This window comes from Labrus bergylta, chromosome 7 (genome assembly GCF_963930695.1).
Source record: "Labrus bergylta chromosome 7, fLabBer1.1, whole genome shotgun sequence".
NCBI classification, from domain to species: Eukaryota; Metazoa; Chordata; class Actinopteri; order Labriformes; family Labridae; genus Labrus; species Labrus bergylta.
This window is the reverse complement of record NC_089201.1, coordinates 14850626-14868566: the sequence shown is the minus strand read 5'-3', so window position 1 is coordinate 14868566 and position 17941 is coordinate 14850626. Positions and strand designations below refer to the sequence as shown.

The following is a 17941-nucleotide window of genomic DNA, read 5'->3' as shown; positions in this document are numbered from 1 at the left end:
GAGCTCTGGCTCCCCCTGCAGGACAACAACCTGCAGTGCAGCCGAGAGAGTTTGTTTTCTAAATAAGCTAACTTTAAACATGACATTATAATAAATAAACACAAAGACATTTCATTTGGCTTGGAATAAAGTTTATAAAAAACTATTTTTTCACAACAATATCAAATTTTGAGTACCAATAAAGTTACAAAGAAATTAGCGGAATAAATCAAATGACAGAGGAAAAGTGAGTAAGAGACAAGAAAAGGAAAGACAAAGTCTCAGGAGTTTTCTTCAAGATTAAAAGTTAGGAATTTCTATTCACCAAACATTTTAAAATAAATATTTACAAAACTCTTTGTGTAAAATAATGAAATGGGGTTTGGTTCTTGAGTATCTATAATAATCACATCATAATTATAATTTCTAAGCCTGATAAGCTGCTTTTATTTGATGTGGTCAGGTCAAACATAATGAATAAAATGGTGAAACTACAGCTGTGATTAGAGACAAACTAAACTGCTGTTTTCACGTCTTTTTCAAAAGTCCCGGTGAGTTTGTCCATTAACTAAGTAATGGGATAACATGATGGTCAGATCTGTATAAAGTCAAGCCCGCAGGAAGGTCCAACACCGTCGTCCGATGTCGTCATAATTTTACCACAAAGTTTCAGAGGAGCACGTGAAGGCAGCATTCAATTCCCTCTCAAATCAGCTCATTGGAGTAACATTTCTACTGCTGAAAAGAGCCTTACTGCTGAATTGGGAATCGAACCCCCAAGCTTCTGGTTGAGAGACGACTGACTCTTCTAACTGAGCCACAGCCACCCCCTCAAGGTCAGAGTGGCTTCACACTAAAATAAATCAATAAAATATCATTTTGCACAGCAGATACGTATAGAAAGACTTCTCAGAGCCACCCCCGACTGTGACTGACTTCTAGCGCCTTTGTATGAATGGTCACTTTTTGTCCTGAGCAAAAATGTATTCAGAGAATTACATGAGGCTGACAAAGCCGAAGAGTCTTTACAGAAAAATACTCCTTAGTCACTCTTTTATGAATTATGATTATGAAATATAATTTGATTTGATTTTTTTATACAACCATTTCTCTTTAATTACTCCTGTCCTCCTCCTCTTCCTCCTCCTCCTGTTTCTGGTCAGGATGTGCTGCCATCCAGTGGTTGTCTCACTGTACTGCATGCATCTACTGCAACAAGAGAACAGGTAAAACTGTGTGTTAAATGGAAATCTGACAATCTGTTTGAGATTCCTTGTTACAGATATAATGAAGATTATAATGTTATAACCTTAACTTGGTTTATGTTGTACTCACATGCTGTTAGGAGAAACTCTGCCTGATTAAGAGTGAGAGATTTGGTTTAATTGAGTTTTAAAAAATCGTTCAAAGTGCTGATAAAAAACAGTCAGAAATAACAATAGAAAACATTGTGAACAAACTGAAGCTTGAAATTGTCCTAAAGTGCCTGAAACCACCCGTCCTTGACTTAAATTGTCATCATGATAAACTTCAGACAGAGCAGTATCATAAGCAGCAGGAGGGGGCGAGGCCTATCAGCCCCTAGATTCGTCATCGTGGCGACGGCCTCAGGTATGAAGTTGATCATGAGAACTGACCTGCACGGCGCGTCGCTGTAACACATGCAGTCGAACTTTCTATCAAACCAGTTAATGTCGTCCTGCCATAGGTCGCCACTGACAGACAGTGGTCCTCCGCGCTGCTGCCGCTGGATACGGAAACTGTTGGGGTTAAGGTGAAGGTAGACGTTTTCATCCCAGTTCTTCCTCACACAGCGACCTCGGCCCTGACACAGCGCCTTGCTGCAGAGTTTGGTCGCTGTGGTGACGTTCAGGATGTACGGGTTCATAATCTGCTCCAGGTGACGTCGGGCATCAAAGCAAGAGTCCTGCAGGATTATGGGATAGAGAGTGATTGGTTTTCAAGGGCAGTTTCAAACTGAATACGTTTAAAGCTTCACAGAAAACTCCCTTTAGTTTTTACCTCAGTGTCTGTGAGGTTCATGTCTCCCCATGAAACGACCCCTGCAGCACCGAGGGCGGCGGCTTCTCCGATGGTGTTCACCAGATCAAACTGCAGAAAAATAAAAAAGTTAATTGTAGTGTTAACATGCTAATGTTAGCGCTCTTAAGTTAGCTCGTATCTTCACATTGCATGTAAATTTACCTGAAATGACCGTGATCTGAAAACACTTAGGTGAAGTTCAATTAAGCAGTGAGTACAGTATGTTATTCTTCTTTTCTCTAGTCCCTCAATTAAACAACTTTAACAGGCAAGGGGATGAGCCGACCAGCTGTCTCGGCGATGTAAACAAAGTGAAGCTACAGCTAGGAAAGCTCGGAAAGCATCACAGACAGTGGGACTCGGATGTCACACTCATTGTAGACAGTCATGACTCACAGAGTTATTTTCAGAGGATATATTTGATTTCTAATACATTTAAGTGTGAAAAATCGCATTTTAAGACACTTAAGATCATAGGCATGTTTTCTAAAAACATTTTTAAAAAGAATCCTGCATGTTTGCTTTTATGCCTACTCATTACTGCAGAGCTGGTGTACAAACCATTTAGGCCTACTTTATGTAGAAAATATGTTGCTTTTAGTAGTTTTCTCGACATCGAGGTGAATAAATCCAGCTTATCCTAACAAGAATCAGTTTGTGTAACGGGTGTTTTGCATTGTAACAGTATTAGTAAGGGGTTTTCATGTGATCAATAGAATAAAGGCTGTCTGTGTTTAAATTCACTTCCATGTTGTAAGGTATTGAAACTCTGTTAATTTCACTAGGTAGCTTTACAACTAATACATCTAGAAGCACCAGTCCTCTTTCTTAACATTTAGTTTAAAATAGAAAAGCATCTCTTCTAGGCGTTCAAAGGTGTGTCTGACCTCCGACATGTAGTCATCGATGCTGTCTTTGTACACAGGGCGGATGTAGGCGTAAATGGGGACAGAGTAGGAGTTGTTGGGGAGCGTCGACACCCTCATGGCTTCCCTGATGCGGTGACGGACGAACAGCCGGGCCTGCTGGGAGTCTCTGAGCACCAGCTCTAGGTAAATGGATGGAAAGAGCGCCGTGGAGTCCTTCCAGAGCCACAGCAGTTGATCATTTCTGTCCTCTTCGATGGGAGGACACTCTCCAGTGTAACCCACCATGTCCTGGTTGTAGTCATAGTTGTAGCAGTCGGGGTACAGGTAGTAACCCCAGAGTCTTTTGGGCCTCAGCCTTTTCCCAATGCGTAGCGAGCGCAGAAAGTACCTCTTAGCCGCATGCTCGAAAACGAGCTTTGCTCGGTCCTCAGCCTCTTCCTCGGACAAGGACGCATTCTTTTTCTGGACCGTTTCGATGGAAATCTGTCGGTAGATGTCTTTGCTGCCCCAGTTTCTGACCCACTGCGGCCTCCACTCCTCGAAATCCAGCACAGCCAGGCCCGGCCGGTCTGCAGGGATGTAATACTTGATGTCGTCCTCGGCCAGCTCGTGGTGCTCCTGCAGGTCGACCAGCTGCGGCAAACCCTCGTCGTACATCTCGCCAGTGTCTTCGTCCAAATAGGGGAAGAGGCCGAAGCGGTCGGTGTAGAAAATGGAGATGGTCTGGTTGGTTGCTGTCTTCAGGGTGCTGCTGACGAAGTGGAAGTAGGAAAGGTCGAGTGGCATGCCGAAGCGGATCTCGCACAGCTCGGTCGGGGCGTTCCACATGAACAGGAAGGGTTGGTCAGGGCGGATGGGAGGGTCTGTCCTCGGTAAGGCTCGGCTGGAGGGCAACAGGGCGAACATGGCGATGAAAAGGGTGAAGAAATGCCATTTTACTCGGCTCATTTTCAAACAGTTATCTGATCTATGAAGGAGCAAGAACAAAAACAAACAAATGATTAAAAGAGGATTGTATACAGAAAAGTAACGGTCTTAAAGGTTTATTGAAATCAGTTAAATAAAGAAAGACATGATGATATGAATTTGAGATTTTTCTAACTATTTAAAGACAAATAAAATGTTTGAAAGGTGCATGATGCAAAATCCACTTCACTATGTTTCTCTAAGTCCATCCTTGCCGTCTTTTCCCTGCTCCACTTTTCAGAAAATTTGTGCTCAAACAGGCCGTTTGGAGATTTTCCCTTCATGACATCACAAAGGGCAGTAACCCCTCCCCCAGGTGGGTGACACTCCCACAGCTAGGTGTTTGTTCTGCCCTCTGAGTCTGCCTTCTCACCATAAACAATAGGACATGGAGCGAGAAAGCCCGAGCCACCCAAGCCCTTCCAGAGAGGATGTGTGGTCAGACACAGCTCATTTACATTTAAAGCTACAGACACAGAAACAGCCTGTTCTGAGCAGGGCTGAAATAGAGGGGTTTATAGGCATGATCAAATACAGGATCAGAGTGGATTTAGAACAAGAAACTTCACACACATGTTTTGGGGAGCTCTGAGACTTATTTAAACTGGTTGAAGAGGAGGAGAATATGTCACCTTTAATATACAGACAGTATAAATTGTACACAAATTCACCTTTCCTGTGTTAATGACATGGAATGTATTGTTCTCAAATTAAATCTCTCAGCCCAAATGTCATTCACTATGATTGGAATGTATAGACCACCATCCACAAAAACAGTTTTTTTATGAACAATTGAATGCCCTTCTGAAGGAATGTGATGCTAAAAATGAAATTATTTTATTAGGAGATTTTAATATAAATTGGAGTGATAAAGCTAAAAGGAAAGAGCTAAAATGTGTTACAAGTAATTTTGATTTTTTTTTTTTTTTTTTAAAGATTTATTTTTGGGTTTTTTATGCCTTTAATGGAGAGATAGGACAGTGGATAGAGTCCGAAATCAGGATGACTAGCTCCTCAGAAACACTTATTAATATGGTTTTCACAAACAGGCCAGAAAGAATAAAGACATCCTACAATTTGATCACAGGACTGTCTGACCACAATATGATTTTGATAGTAAGAAAGTTATCTAAAATGAGATCAAATCTATCAACCCACACAAAGTTAGATCAGTATGGAATTGCTAAGAGTCAATTGCCCAGACTTGATAATGCAATTAAAGAGGTCAATTGGAATGAACATCTAGTCCATAAAAGTCTTGATGATAACTGTAATTCTTTCATGGTTAAACTTGAAACAATCATACACAGTTTTAAGAGAAAAATTATGTGTAAACCAGGTAAAAAAAAACACCTACCTTGGATAAATGAGACTATTCGGTCACTAATGAAACAGAGGGACCATGCCCTTAAAATGGCACTTAAAAATAAACTGGTCCATGAGAGACGTTTTTATACTACACTGAGAAATAAGGTTTTAAAAGAGCTCAGGCAGGCAAAAGCAACATTTTTTATTAATGCTATTCGTGAAGCCAGGGGAAATGCCAAAGAAATCTGGCAGCATTTAGGAAAATTGACAGGGAAACCGAATGCCATTAGTAAACCAATAGAAATTAATATAGAGGGAAATTTAACTCATGATTCGAGTAAAGTGGCAGCCGCATTTAATTGTTATTTTATAAATTTTACAAAAACTCTATCTCAGAATTTTTCTGGCTCAAATTACTCTCTCACCCCTTTAAACAAAGATGCTCCCACTTCGATCTTTAGAGAAGTGACAGACTCTAAAGTAAATATGATTATCTCTTCTCTTAATAGTTCATGGGCTAAAGATATATATGGGATGGATACAGTATTTATTAAAACCCACAAGGAGGCACTTACCCCTTCTATATCAAAAATTGTAAATTGGTCCATCAATGAAGGAGTGTTTCCCGACTCCTGGAAAACTGCTATAATCGCACCAGTATTCAAATCAGGTGATCACACTGTTGTTAGTAACTGTAGGTCGATAAGCATTCTTCCAGTAGCATCAAAAATTGCAGAGAGAAATGGATCTCTGAACAGTTTACCACCCATTTAAATATAGGTTCTGTCCCATTGCATCCTATGCAATTTGGGTTTCGAAAACATCACTCTATGGAAACGGCTAATTGTTTTCTTTTGGAAAGTATTAAGTCTAAGTTGGATAAGGGTGGAGTTGTGGGAGCTGTTTTTCTTGATTTAAAGAAAGCCTTCGATTTGGTTAATCATGAGGTTTTAATTGCCAAGTTATCTAAGTTTAATTTCTCACCTGATGTCATTAAATGAATAAAATCATACCTAACAGACAGGAAACAATGTGAGTGGATCATACAAATTCAAATATAACTGACATTCATGTGGGTGTACCCCAAGGTTCTATTTTGGGTCCCCTGTTATTTAGTTTATATATTAATGACCTACCTGAAGTCTGTCCACCCACTGTAACCTGTCAGATGTATGCTGATGACTCAGTCATATATCTACACGCTAAAAACAAGAGGCAAGCTGCAGAAGAGTTATCAGCTACAATGGTCAACATCTCAAATTGGTTAGCAAATTCATGTCTGCACCTCAATGTCAATAAAACAGTATGTATGTTTTTTTCAAAATCTGCAAATAAAGATCCAGATCCTCCTGTTACGGTAGAAGGAAGAACACTCTTAGTGGTACAAGAGTTTAAATATCTAGGAATATTAATAGATTCAAAACTTACATTTAAATCACAAGTTAAAAAAGTAGTGAATAGAATCAAATTTAATTCAGCAAATTTCAGACACATTAGGAATAATTTAACTACGGAGGCCTCAAAGTTGTACATGAATGCCATGATTTTATCACATATGAATTACTTTATCACCAGTTGGACACAGACAGGACGGACCACATTAAGATCAGTTGAGACACTTTATAAACAGACCTTAAAAACATTGGATAAAAAGTCAAACTCATATCATCATTGTAAAATCCTAACTAAATATAATTTATTAAACTGGGAAAACATGATTAGATTAGTCGACATTTTACTTGTATATAAAAAATTTCATCGTATGGCTCCCCCTCCACTCAATGAATTCATTAAACAAAATCTAAACACATCTACCAGAGCATCTGCAAGAGGGGATTGTAAAATTCCATGTATAAAAAGTAGTTTTGGGCAGTCAGTCTTTTCTTATCGAGCAGCACATACTTGGAATACTATACCCACAGAACTAAGGAACATTACATCTCTGAAATCCTTTTCTAAATCTATAAAACAATGGCTATTCAAAAATCAGACATGCTGCCATAATCTGGATTAATGTACTTTGTCTTTACTTGTAGTCTGTGCGCTGATGCTCCTTGTCTGTGCTTATACTGTATATGCTCCTTGTCTGTGCTTTTATATGCAGGGACTGCAGATGAAAATTAGCCTGCATGGCTAAATCTGGCACATTTACATGTGTGACTTCGTTGCTCTTGTTAACTAATGTGCGTTGTCCCTTTTAAATAAAGAAATCTAAATCTAAATCTAAAATATCTGTAATCATTCACATTTATACATATTAATTTGAATTTTTTTGGAGCATCACACACTTTGTTTACCGTCACATATTTCTTAATTTTTTTCTCATTGCAGCCGTTTGGAAAAATGTTCAGTTCAAGTTAAAACATGGTGAACGTTTTTCATATGACAACAGTGATGTAGCACCACATGTCTCGACTTAAAAGGAGATTTATGTGTTTTTAATATCCTGACAAAGAACGGCTGACTCTGTAATTGTTGAGGTATGCGACATCAGCAGCTTCAGTTCCCGTCTGTTGCTCACGGCAGCAACCAATCCAGCTGTGAAATTTGGAGATGTCAAATTCACTTTTTTGACTTTTTATCACTGACTGAGATGCTGATATTTCACTGGATGCATGACAAATTAAAACACCAAAATACATTACCACTGAACTAAGTAGCTGCACTGGGTTGCACTGTCTTTACATAAGTTCAAATATGGCAGAGTATGAGTTCTAACAATGCACTCATTTTTTTCTCAAAGTCCACTGCACAGCTCCTACATTGCACCTTTTGTACATTTTGTGTTTCTTATTTTTTATATTTTACATTTTTAAATTCTATTTTATATATTGTAATAGCTTCTTATACTATATTATGTAAGTTGTTGCTATTTCTGCTTTATTTCCTTGTTAATTGTTTAGCACCAAAACCCAAGTCTGATTCTGATTCTGATTCTGATTCTCATAACATTTAAGGTGTTGCACCAGGGGAGATTGTTCTAATGTAGGCAGAAGTTACGACTTAAATCTTACACCTAGCTCGAGGTAGAGAAAATCCTCTGTAAAAAAATAGGGTTGTCATGGTGATCTTGCACGTATGACTTGGAGGATGAGGATGACTGGAGGGTTTTAGCATCGGTTAAGTAGTGTTGTACATTTTTGAGGTCTCTGTTTCATCTTGGAAAAGCATTTTTACTTGGTCTCAGATACCCTGGGTTGCACCATCTTTGCAAAGTTCAAACAGGGCCTAGTTTGAACACAAGTTCTAACGATGCACTACAAACATTTAACCCTGTGTCCCAACAGTAGGCGAGCGTTACATGTCGTTATTAAAGTCAAAACTCAACATTTCAATTATGGATGTCGATATTATTAATACATCGTTATCTCCACTTTGTACAACAAGCCAACAAGGTGTGCCGAGTGAGAAAAGCGAGCGTCAGTGTCATGTAAAGTCCCCCACCTTTCTCGTTCCTCGCCTGTCGACGCGAGCGACAGAGAGGAAAATAGAAACGGAGAATCCTGAACTTGGAAAATCCACTTTTAGCTTTTTTGCTTATAATTTACAACACTCTCTCAAGATGGACACTCTTGTTTCTCTTGGACAAATTAGGACAATGTTCTCAAACCACTTTACCATAGAGTGTGATGGTTTCTACTGAGAATCATCCTGACTTGTTGTTGTTTTGTGACCTTTTTATTTTGTTTTGATTTGTATCTCAAAATGAGGGAAACCTCAATGATTTTCAAGGCTTAAATAAAGGTTTGAAATTAAAATTAAAATGCCAAAATCTGTTTTTCATACTTAAGCAACAACTTATTTTTATTTTCTTTATTCACACTTATTTACAAATGCATCATCTTGTTAATTCAAGTGATATTTTTTTGGCTGAAAAGCACCTTGGTTAGGTTGCATAAACTTGAAGAAAGCTGTAAGATTTAATTTTCTATTTCCCCCTCATCTATCACTTGAAGTATTAGTTTGTTTTTTGTATTTGTTAATACTTAGAAAGGTCAGGTAAGAATGAAAAGAGCAAACTGAAACCAGACACACTGCAGATGTTACAGAGGCTTTACATCTATTTATAGTCAGCTGTCAACAAGTCTCACACAGTCGTACCTCTCTATAGAAAAACATGTCCTGTTGTTTTTACAAGCTAATCTGTGCACCTGTCTGCACGGCCTGATAACACTTTCAGTCACCTGTTCTGCTGCCTGATGAATACGAGACCCTGTGAAACAGTCCTCACTGTAAAAAGAACTGACTGATAGTCTATTACACTCAACGCAGTGTAAGCTTCTGTATCTTTACGAGTTCACAGGATCAGATGTGTCACTACAGTAACTTTATCTCCAGGCAGGTTACAGCCTGACAGGTTTATGATTTCTGTCGTTTTCAAAAGAGGCTACACTCCTGAGAGTAAAAACAATGTCACAGCTGCTGATGAACACGACCCTGGTAATGTTCGGTTAAACTCTCAGGAAAACACCAATAAACCTTTGAACCCAAATGAGACAGTTAAATAAGACGTTATTAAGTAAGTACCAACCTGCTGTGGTGGTCCAACGTCCCCCCTGTCCAATCTGCACGCTCGGTGAGTCGTTAAATGATTACCTGTTTGTCATAAACTTGCTCTCCTCGTTAAACGAGCTGATGCCAGAGCTTCAATCACAGGCGCAGAACACTTGTGGAAACTTGTCAGAGCAGAATGATTTGCAGGCCCGGGGTGTTCTGTTATTTATTGGGACGTCCTGATGTGTTCCAGGCTCAGGATGAGCTCCCCCCCACCCCTCTCCGCCCGGAGGCAGATATCTGAGGAAGCTCTGGGATGAGGACAATGTGTGGACACAAGTGCCGCTCATATCCGGGGGCTGTGTCAGGACACGCGAAGTATGCAGTGAGAGTTTGAACTTGGTCAGCTGTTGATGGAGGTTCACTAAAAGGAAATCTACCAGAAGAGTGGTGAATCACATGAAGAAACTGGGCTGTTCCGTCCGTCTTCAATCATCACCAACTTCTGCTCTATGTCAGCCCACAAAGGGAAGGATTACTTGTAATTTGGCTGGAAATAAACTGCAATACATGGTAGATGTACCCAACAGAATTCTGCAAAAACATGAATCACTCATTCTGCAAAACCCAGGTCATTTTACAGATTTCCTTTTAATATTTTTGTAATCATGGAGAGCAAACTCATGCATGATCTCCAGCAAAGCATTGTTCTTTTGAGTGTAGGACTCATGGGATAAGAAATAAGAAGAGATTTGTCCTGAACAAAGGTTACAGGGGTTGCAGCTAGTAGCCTTGAGGAGGTCTAAACTCCATCAGCTTGTACTACAGAAAACAATTTTAACGTCAGATCGACATGTTTGGGCTTGAGGCCTTCATTGCGCTGCACTCATTATGTACTCTATTGTTGTGTAAAGTACTTTAATCCTGATGTCAGTGCTGACGCACTTTGTTCAAACTAAGGGTGCACCGAAAGGTCGACACAGAAATTTTTTGACCTTTGGCCCCATTCACACCTTTTTTGCGTCCAGAACGGCCTTATCGTCTTTCTCCTATGTTACATTAATCTGACTATTTTCTAGTCATTATGATAGCATACAATTAGAGATGCACCATTTTATCATATTCATCTTGGTTAGCAGGTTGATTTTAATTTATTAAAGGATAGCCCCTTGAGATGCACCATCTCATTTTCAAAGGGGTCCTAACACAAAAACAAGGTACAACACAAGCATAGAAAACAGCATTATTTAACAGACATACCTACAAATACATACAGCGCTCTCTCAACCGCACTGCTCAGCTGTTGAACAAGACCAGTTGAAGGAATAGAGTGCAACATGTATGATATGGAAGCAATTTGTCTTTTTGAAGCTCTTTTTCCTTTGTCTTTCTGCTTCTTTTGTCACGGCTGCCAAATTGCATCCAAAAATGTAAGCGAATAGGACAAGAATGCATTTTGAACTATGGCTGATTTGGATATGTAGGTATGATTATTGTCAAAACATATAGCATGTAGGCACTGCTTGCAGGGCCGATTCGCTACACAGACAGGGGAACATGTGCAATATGGCATGCACTTAGGAATTCTTAGGAACAACTTTAATTGAGTACATTTAAAGGGGACGTATTATGAAAAACCCACTTGTACAGTGTTGTTGAACATATATTTGGGTAACCTGAGTGTCTACCGACCCCCAAAATGTGAAATAAACCCATCCAGTCCTTTGTTTGTGGTCTGCATAAGTCTTACAACACAGAGGAAAATGCTCCTTTTCAAATGTGCTCTCCTTCTGACAGTGGGATTCTGGTTAAAATTCTGGTCACCCCCAAGCCTAGAGCAAAACTTTTACGCAGGTCCGCCATTTTTATTCTCACTAGCGAAGGAGTGATGTCTACGGGGAAAACTCAGGGGGGGCTCATTGCATTTAAAGAGACACACACACCAAAACGGAGCGTTCTGAGAGAGCTGGTTTATACAGGGTCACAAACCTCCTCTGGTGCTTGATTCATGTTATATTTTGACCAAAGCACAGCACAGATGTTTCATTTAGACCACAGGGGACTGTTTGAAAAGATGGAAAGGGGGGATAATATGTCCTATTTAAAATCTACACTCATTTGACATTAGTGACCATGTTGGGAAGTTTCCTTAAACAGCAGCAAGTGTGAATGCTTTTGTGCCATAACTGTAAATGCTTAAGCTTGCTGCTTAGGAAATCTCCTCAAAATTAACTTATATCCCATTCTGCTAAAAAGCTTTAATTTTCTGCTCACAGACAAGAAGGAACTTGTATAATGGATGAAAAATTCTGTCCTAAAAAAACAGCATTATGATGAGTGCACTTTATTAATGTGTGCCAGTGCCAAAGCCTTGATATGGTACTTGCTGTACTGACACACCTAAACGGACAAGATTCATCACTGCATGGTGTTATTATCTTTTACCTAAGATTTTCTTGCTATGACAAGTCTGTATGTCTGCCGAGAGAAAAGTCTGGAACTCTCAAAATACAAAATGGCTACATCTATTAAACAAATGCCCAATGGGTAAAAATGACAGACGCGGAGCTGAGGTCAGAGTGATGAACTGAAACGCCTGTTGACCAGCAGTTGAACCCATCTATCCATCCAATACCTATACCTCCTCTCCTGTTTGGTTCTGAAACTCACAGAGCAAGAGTGAATCATTAACGGTTATCTTAGGCCAGTGTGTGTTTTGACTCAAGCAAAATGGTTGCCATATACAAAGAACAGTTTTCAGTGCCTTTAAGTTTCCAATTCAAATAATTTGGTATTGTATACGACTTGGCAATTATATGTTACATTTAGACCCCGTGTCCACCTAGTGTTTTTCTAGTGTCTTTCTTCAATTGTTTTCAATGAGTAGAGAGCGTTCGCAGCTGCACCGAGTGTTCAAATTGAAAATCTTTCAATTTTCAGAAAGGCGCTGTTGACGTCACCAGCACTCTTTTTACAAATGTTTGATATTTCCCGTAGTTTGGTTGCATACGGCTCAAGTATTGTACCCACATCCTACTCGCTCCGTGTCTGATCAGGAAATAAACGATCTCAAATAAAAAACATACAATTAAAAGTAAAGGAGCAGTGTCGATCAGACAGTGGCCAATGTCAACAGACTGTTGTCATAGAAACAGGACTTTCTGCCTAGAAGAACAAGATGGCGATTTAAGAGGGTATTTCATCAGATTAGAGTTGTTTTAATTGCTTCAATAACTACATAACTGTTATGCTCATGAGCTTAAGTTTACAGATTAAACCCAGATGTGTTTGGTCCTTTTAGGACGCAGCAGTTTCGGTGAACATCTGGATCCCATGTAGCACTGACAGGTGAAGTTTTCGGCCCATGTTTTAAGATCAGCAGCAGATGGAAGACCAACGGCCACGTACTTCCTGTCGGCCTTCTTGATGCTGAAGTGGGTGGGGTTCAGGTGAAGGTAGTGGGTGGAGTCGTAGTTCTTCCTGACACAGCGGCCCTTCCCCTGACACAAGACCTGGCTGCAGAGCATGGCGGCCGCCGTCACGTTGGCAACGTAAGGGTTCAAGGTGGATTCCAGGTACTTGGACAGAGAATGACAGGCGCCCTAAAGGGAGAAAAGAAAGAGAAACGTTTTTGAAAATATGAGTGTGAGAAGATGTTTGAATACATCAAAGCTACTCTGAGGAACTTTCTCTTTGTCTTGATTTTAGCGCAATCTGTGGACAAAGTTGTACTAATTATCTCTTTGCCTTTCTTGCCCTGTACATCTTTAGCATTGTTTTTTGTTTTAAAAAAAACTCTTCCTGCTGTCCTCATTGTTAATCTTTGCTGTGGAAAATGTAACAAAATCAGGCTGTTCCTGAGGTGTTGTTAATTATCTTGTCTGACTCCTACTGTACCCTGTGGCCATGGTTTTAATCATTACAAAGAATGACCAAGGAGTACCACAAGGTTCTGTGCTTGGCCCTCTTCTCTTCACCATCTACATGCTCCCCCTCGGTCCAATAATCCGCCAACATGGTAAATCTGCACTGCTGCATCTCTGGCCATTTTTAAAAACCTCCTCAATCACCACCTGTTCACCAAAGCATTCAGCCTCATCTAACACTACCCCCAGCTGATCACTCACTTCCTTTCTCCTTAATTTGTTTGTCTCTTGTTGCCTCCCATTACGCGCATCAACTTTATGTCTTTATGTCATTAATATCTCAATAATAATTTCAGTCTGTTTCAAAACCAGTTAAAAACTCTTCAAAGAAGCTTTGAATATAAAATTTGTGTTTAAAGAACTCTATTGAATTTTAAGATTTATTTTGGGGTTTTTGCCTTAATTTAGACAGGATTTTGGATAGAGAAGAAAAACTGTGAGAGAGCAGGGAATGACATGCGTGGCAGGAGCTGCAAGTCGGATTTGAACCCCAACCATCCACCTTGGGGACTATAGCTTTTGTACGTTTAGGGCGACCTGACCACTAAGCCATCAATGCCCCAAAACGTTTAAGAATAAACAACAAATGTCAACTGCGGCTCCTGTGAGTTCCTTCTTAAAGAGGAAACACAGGCAGAGAAATACTTTTCTCATTAAAGCCTCGTCATCTGTGTTCCCCTTTTTCAGACCCGGAAAGAGCACAACATGCACAATGTTTTTAACTGACCGGAAACATGACGTGTCTTTAAGTCATTGTTCTCTCTTAAAGCTTCACTGTGCTTCATCTCAGCAGTTCACACTTGACATTTGTGTTACTATTTTACCTACTCAGCTTTGTCAGCATATACTTTTAAAAGAAAAACAGAAAATTTCACTAAAAAAAGAGACCAATCTTTAATGGTTAAGACGTGTTAGAGAGAGGTCACTTAACAGTCAGAATGATTAAAAAATGATTATAGCCACATTTTATGGTAAATGGACTTGAGCTTGTATATCGCTTTTCTAGTCTTCTGACTACTCAAAGAGCTTTTACCGCAGGTCACACCTACACATTCACACCCTGATGGTAGAGGCTGCTGTGTAAAGTGTCCATCAGAAGAAACTAATCCTATTCACACACATTCATATTCCACCGATGAAGCAGCGGGAGCAACTTGGGGTTAAGTGTCTTGCCCAAGGACAAGATGACTCCTCCCCTTTTAAAATAATCCAAAAGAATGTGCATGTTTCAGAAAACAGAGATTACCTTGTGGTAGTAGTCTTTGGTTGCTCCCCACATTATTATCCCTGAAGCTCCCAGAGCTGCAGATTCTCCAATAGTGCTCACCAAATCAGTCTGAAAAGGAGAGACAATGCCCAGAGGACTTTTCAACCTTTCTTTACAAAAATACTCAACTAACAAACAACATGTTTTTTAGACCAGTTTCCTTCATTTAAAAAATCAAGGGACTTGCTTCAATAGACATTATCATATTTCACCCATATGTTGTACAATTTTCTTTGTCAAAGTTACCTTTAAGGGTTTTACCATTTTCAGACTGGGATTCCATACAAAAGGTAGATCAAGGGTTAAGATTAGGTCTTTTTAGAGCGTTAAAGTGTTTAGTGTTTATTTGGCCGTTCTGGGCTTGACTACTGAAACATCTCAGTCCAACAATTTTAAAAATCTATATTAGAAGCTGTAAGTCGCGCCTACTAAGCTTATGACATGTCCTGTCATGACGTCAGTACCTGGTCTCTACTACTTGCTTTGAGCAGGACCTCGTTGATTATTGTACAAAAACACTAGTTAGGAGTTTTAGATTTACAGAGTTTACTTACTTTACACATTGTCTGCTTGTTACTGGTAGCTTGTTAGCTCAGTTAGTGCCTGTACTAGAAGAAGTTGGTGGTCAGTGTTGCCAACTTTGTGAGACCAGAGCCAGTGTAACAGACAACTCATCTGGCAACAAGTCAACCCGGTCAACATTAAACTACGAGGCTAGTTTACAATGCTTTCAGCCAAGACTGGAACTCGAGGGACAACAAAGAAGACCAACTTATGGTGATCTTATCCCTTAGCGGCCAGGCACCAGCCTAGCAAAGAACTCCAACATTGGTACTGCAAAGTGAATGTAGGCCAGAAGGGCAGTCTTAACAACACTTCCATTTTTTCTTCTTAAAGGAATATTAACCAAAAGAAACACTGGAAATACTTGCTAGCTTGGGACATCCAAAGTAATATGTTGTAGAGATATGTTGTAAGTCCAGAAATAGACAAATTTTAAGCAAGACTACCGACTAACCTTGCTCAGGAACTTCTTGGCTTGTTCCCGGTACAATGGCTTTTGGTAGACGTAGATTGGTACTGTGTATGGATGTTTGGGCAGCTTGGATACCCTCACTGCTTCCTGGACTCGGTTGCGGGCGAACAGCGTGGCTTTGGCGGTGTTACTCAGGTTTTTTTTTAGATAGATGGAAGGGAAGAGGGCGGTGCTGCGCTCCCAGAGCCACAGCAGTTTGTTGTTCTGCTTTTGCATCTCCGCAGGGCACTTCCCTGTGTAGTCTTTATTTTTCCAGTCGTAGTTGTAGCAGTCAGGCAACAGGTAGAAGCCCCAGTGGCGGTTCGGACGTTCACTGATGCCGAGGCTAAGGGTCTTCTCCATGAAACGTCGTCCAGCATCCTGGAAGTCTACCATTGCACGTTCTGAGACTTTTTTCCTCGTTAAAAAAGGAAACATCTGCTTTGCGTAAGCAATAGACAACTTCTGATAAACATGCTTTGACCCCCAGTTTCGGTCCCACAGGGGACGCCAGGACTCCCAGTCAATGACAGCTAGCCCATGAGAAGAGTCCTTGGAGATGTACCTATCTATCTGGTTCTTTGCCTTTGCCAGGTGTTCTGTCAGGTGGCCTCGTTGAGGGATTCCACCATTGTAGGTCTTGTCTCCTTTGTTGTCAACTTTAGGGTAGAGGCCTAGTCGTTCCTCGTAGAAAATGGTCAGGAACTGCCCTGGCACCAAGTTTGGTTTGGTCACCGCCTTGAAGGCTGCAGTGTCCAGTGGGATGTGGAGATGCTGACACTTATCAGTTGGAGCATTCCAAATGGCCACAAAAGGATGCCCCTTGAACAGCGGGGCCTCTGTTGGGGGCAGTGCAAGTATGGTAGTGATGGATCCAATGATGCAAAGGAGAACACAGGACTGGAAGGTTGGAGCTGTCATGATGGCTCTGAACTTATGGAGGGTAGACAAAATATTAGACACATTTCTATTTATGACCCTGGTTTATCTGTTTCATTATCCATTTTCACCTTGAGTGTTTGACATATAAAAGGTTCAATAGGATGTTTTATTTTCACCATATCATGAGATTTGCATGTTCGGGGCTCTGAAACCAACTTGGCAGTGATACAATCAATAATAGGCTGTTTTTTTCACAAATGCACTCCTGAATATTTCTAGAGAATTTCAGGACTACCCCTGAAACAACCCTAATCCAGTTGTTCACACTGTTGAGGAAATTAGTAAGAACTTGACTTCACACAAGAATGATTCAGGAGACTCATATGGCTTAAGCTGAAGAAAACTAGTATGTGATGTCTAGGACAATTTGGAGCAGACTCTAAGTCTACCAAACAATATTGCAGATAAAGAGGAAGGAATTTGCTTCTGGTGCAAGTTTGACAGAATCACAACATCAACAAAAGAGTGGAGAAGAAAATGCTGGCAACCAGAAAACATAATTAAGCAGTTTAATCATGTGCACACCAGTCTTGTGCATACAGTCTATGGTCGTGGACCCATTACAGGGAATAAACATCACCACCCCCTCCCACTCCCTCAAGCTGAATTCTCCTGATTATATCCTGCATGAATAAAACACTTTCACCCTGCAGAACAGTTGGAGTTTGTAAGAACAGGCATGGTTTTATTTAACCGAATAAACACTGTTCAGGTCACCAAACTGCCTTCTCACTCTTAACTTTCAATTTGCTGAAATTTTGCGAAAACTCTGAAACTGAAAACAAATTGTTCGATAAAACATTGTCAGCCTTGTTCCAATAATCCTTATTTATCAGACAAAGGTCGTACATGTTTGAAATAGTTTTTCAGTATATATTTTCGTTAAATAATTATCTCTTACCTGCTGAGCTTCTCTGTGACTCACAGTTTGCTGTTATACAAACTTTCCTCATGTGCTTTTGCTGCTTCATGGTTGAGAGGAAACTGTTTCTTCACTCTGATGGGTCGTTATCTGATCGAGGTCTTGACGTACAGGTGGACCAAACATTTAGTCCGTCTTTGGAAAATGTAAGGCCGCACACTTACACTTTTTGTCAATTAAAAATGACTTTTGTTTTCATTTTTGTGTTTT

General features: G+C 40.1%; 2 protein-coding genes across 3 annotated transcripts; both read right to left on the bottom strand.

Moving 5' to 3' along the window:
* Positions 1–120: 120 nt before the first annotated feature.
* Positions 121–9898, bottom strand: LOC109984857 (hyaluronidase-5-like). 2 transcript variants are annotated; one of them, XR_010666671.1, is made up of 5 exons: positions 9697–9898; positions 2910–3858; positions 2002–2091; positions 1315–1906; positions 121–1188 (listed from the first exon to the last, which is right to left on the bottom strand). XR_010666671.1 is itself a non-coding variant. In XM_020635009.3 (4 exons), exons 2-4 carry the CDS (start codon positions 3837–3839, stop codon positions 1487–1489), a joined length of 1440 nt encoding a protein of 479 aa, XP_020490665.1. In that variant the 5' UTR covers positions 3840–3858; positions 9697–9898; the 3' UTR covers positions 121–1486. The 2 variants fall into 2 exon arrangements, 1 of the variants encoding a protein (XP_020490665.1); XM_020635009.3 differs by having other exon boundaries at positions 121–1906.
* Positions 9899–10291: 393 nt separating this feature from the next.
* On the bottom strand, positions 10292–17800 carry LOC109984844 (hyaluronidase PH-20). Its single transcript, XM_020634990.3, has 4 exons — positions 17711–17800; positions 15871–16800; positions 14832–14921; positions 10292–13261 (listed from the first exon to the last, which is right to left on the bottom strand). Exons 2-4 carry the CDS (start codon positions 16786–16788, stop codon positions 12932–12934), a joined length of 1338 nt encoding a protein of 445 aa, XP_020490646.1. The 5' UTR covers positions 16789–16800; positions 17711–17800; the 3' UTR covers positions 10292–12931.
* Between the last annotated feature and the right edge of the window lie 141 nt (positions 17801–17941).

Excerpts from the sequence above, each read along its gene's own strand:
- LOC109984844 (XM_020634990.3), bottom strand. The coding sequence starts at position 16,788 with ATGACAGCTCCAACCTTCCAGTCCTGTGTTCTCCTTTGCATCATTGGA. Across the intron at positions 14,922-15,870 it reads CCAAGAAGTTCCTGAGCAAG|ACTGATTTGGTGAGCACTAT; the intron begins GTTAGTCGGTAG and ends TCTCCTTTTCAG. Across the intron at positions 13,262-14,831 it reads CCAAAGACTACTACCACAAG|GGCGCCTGTCATTCTCTGTC; the intron begins GTAATCTCTGTT and ends TTCTCCCTTTAG.
- LOC109984857 (XM_020635009.3), bottom strand. The coding sequence starts at position 3,839 with ATGAGCCGAGTAAAATGGCATTTCTTCACCCTTTTCATCGCCATGTTC. Across the intron at positions 2,092-2,909 it reads TCGATGACTACATGTCGGAG|TTTGATCTGGTGAACACCAT; the intron begins GTCAGACACACC and ends ATTTTTCTGCAG. Across the intron at positions 1,907-2,001 it reads TGAACCTCACAGACACTGAG|GACTCTTGCTTTGATGCCCG; the intron begins GTAAAAACTAAA and ends ATAATCCTGCAG.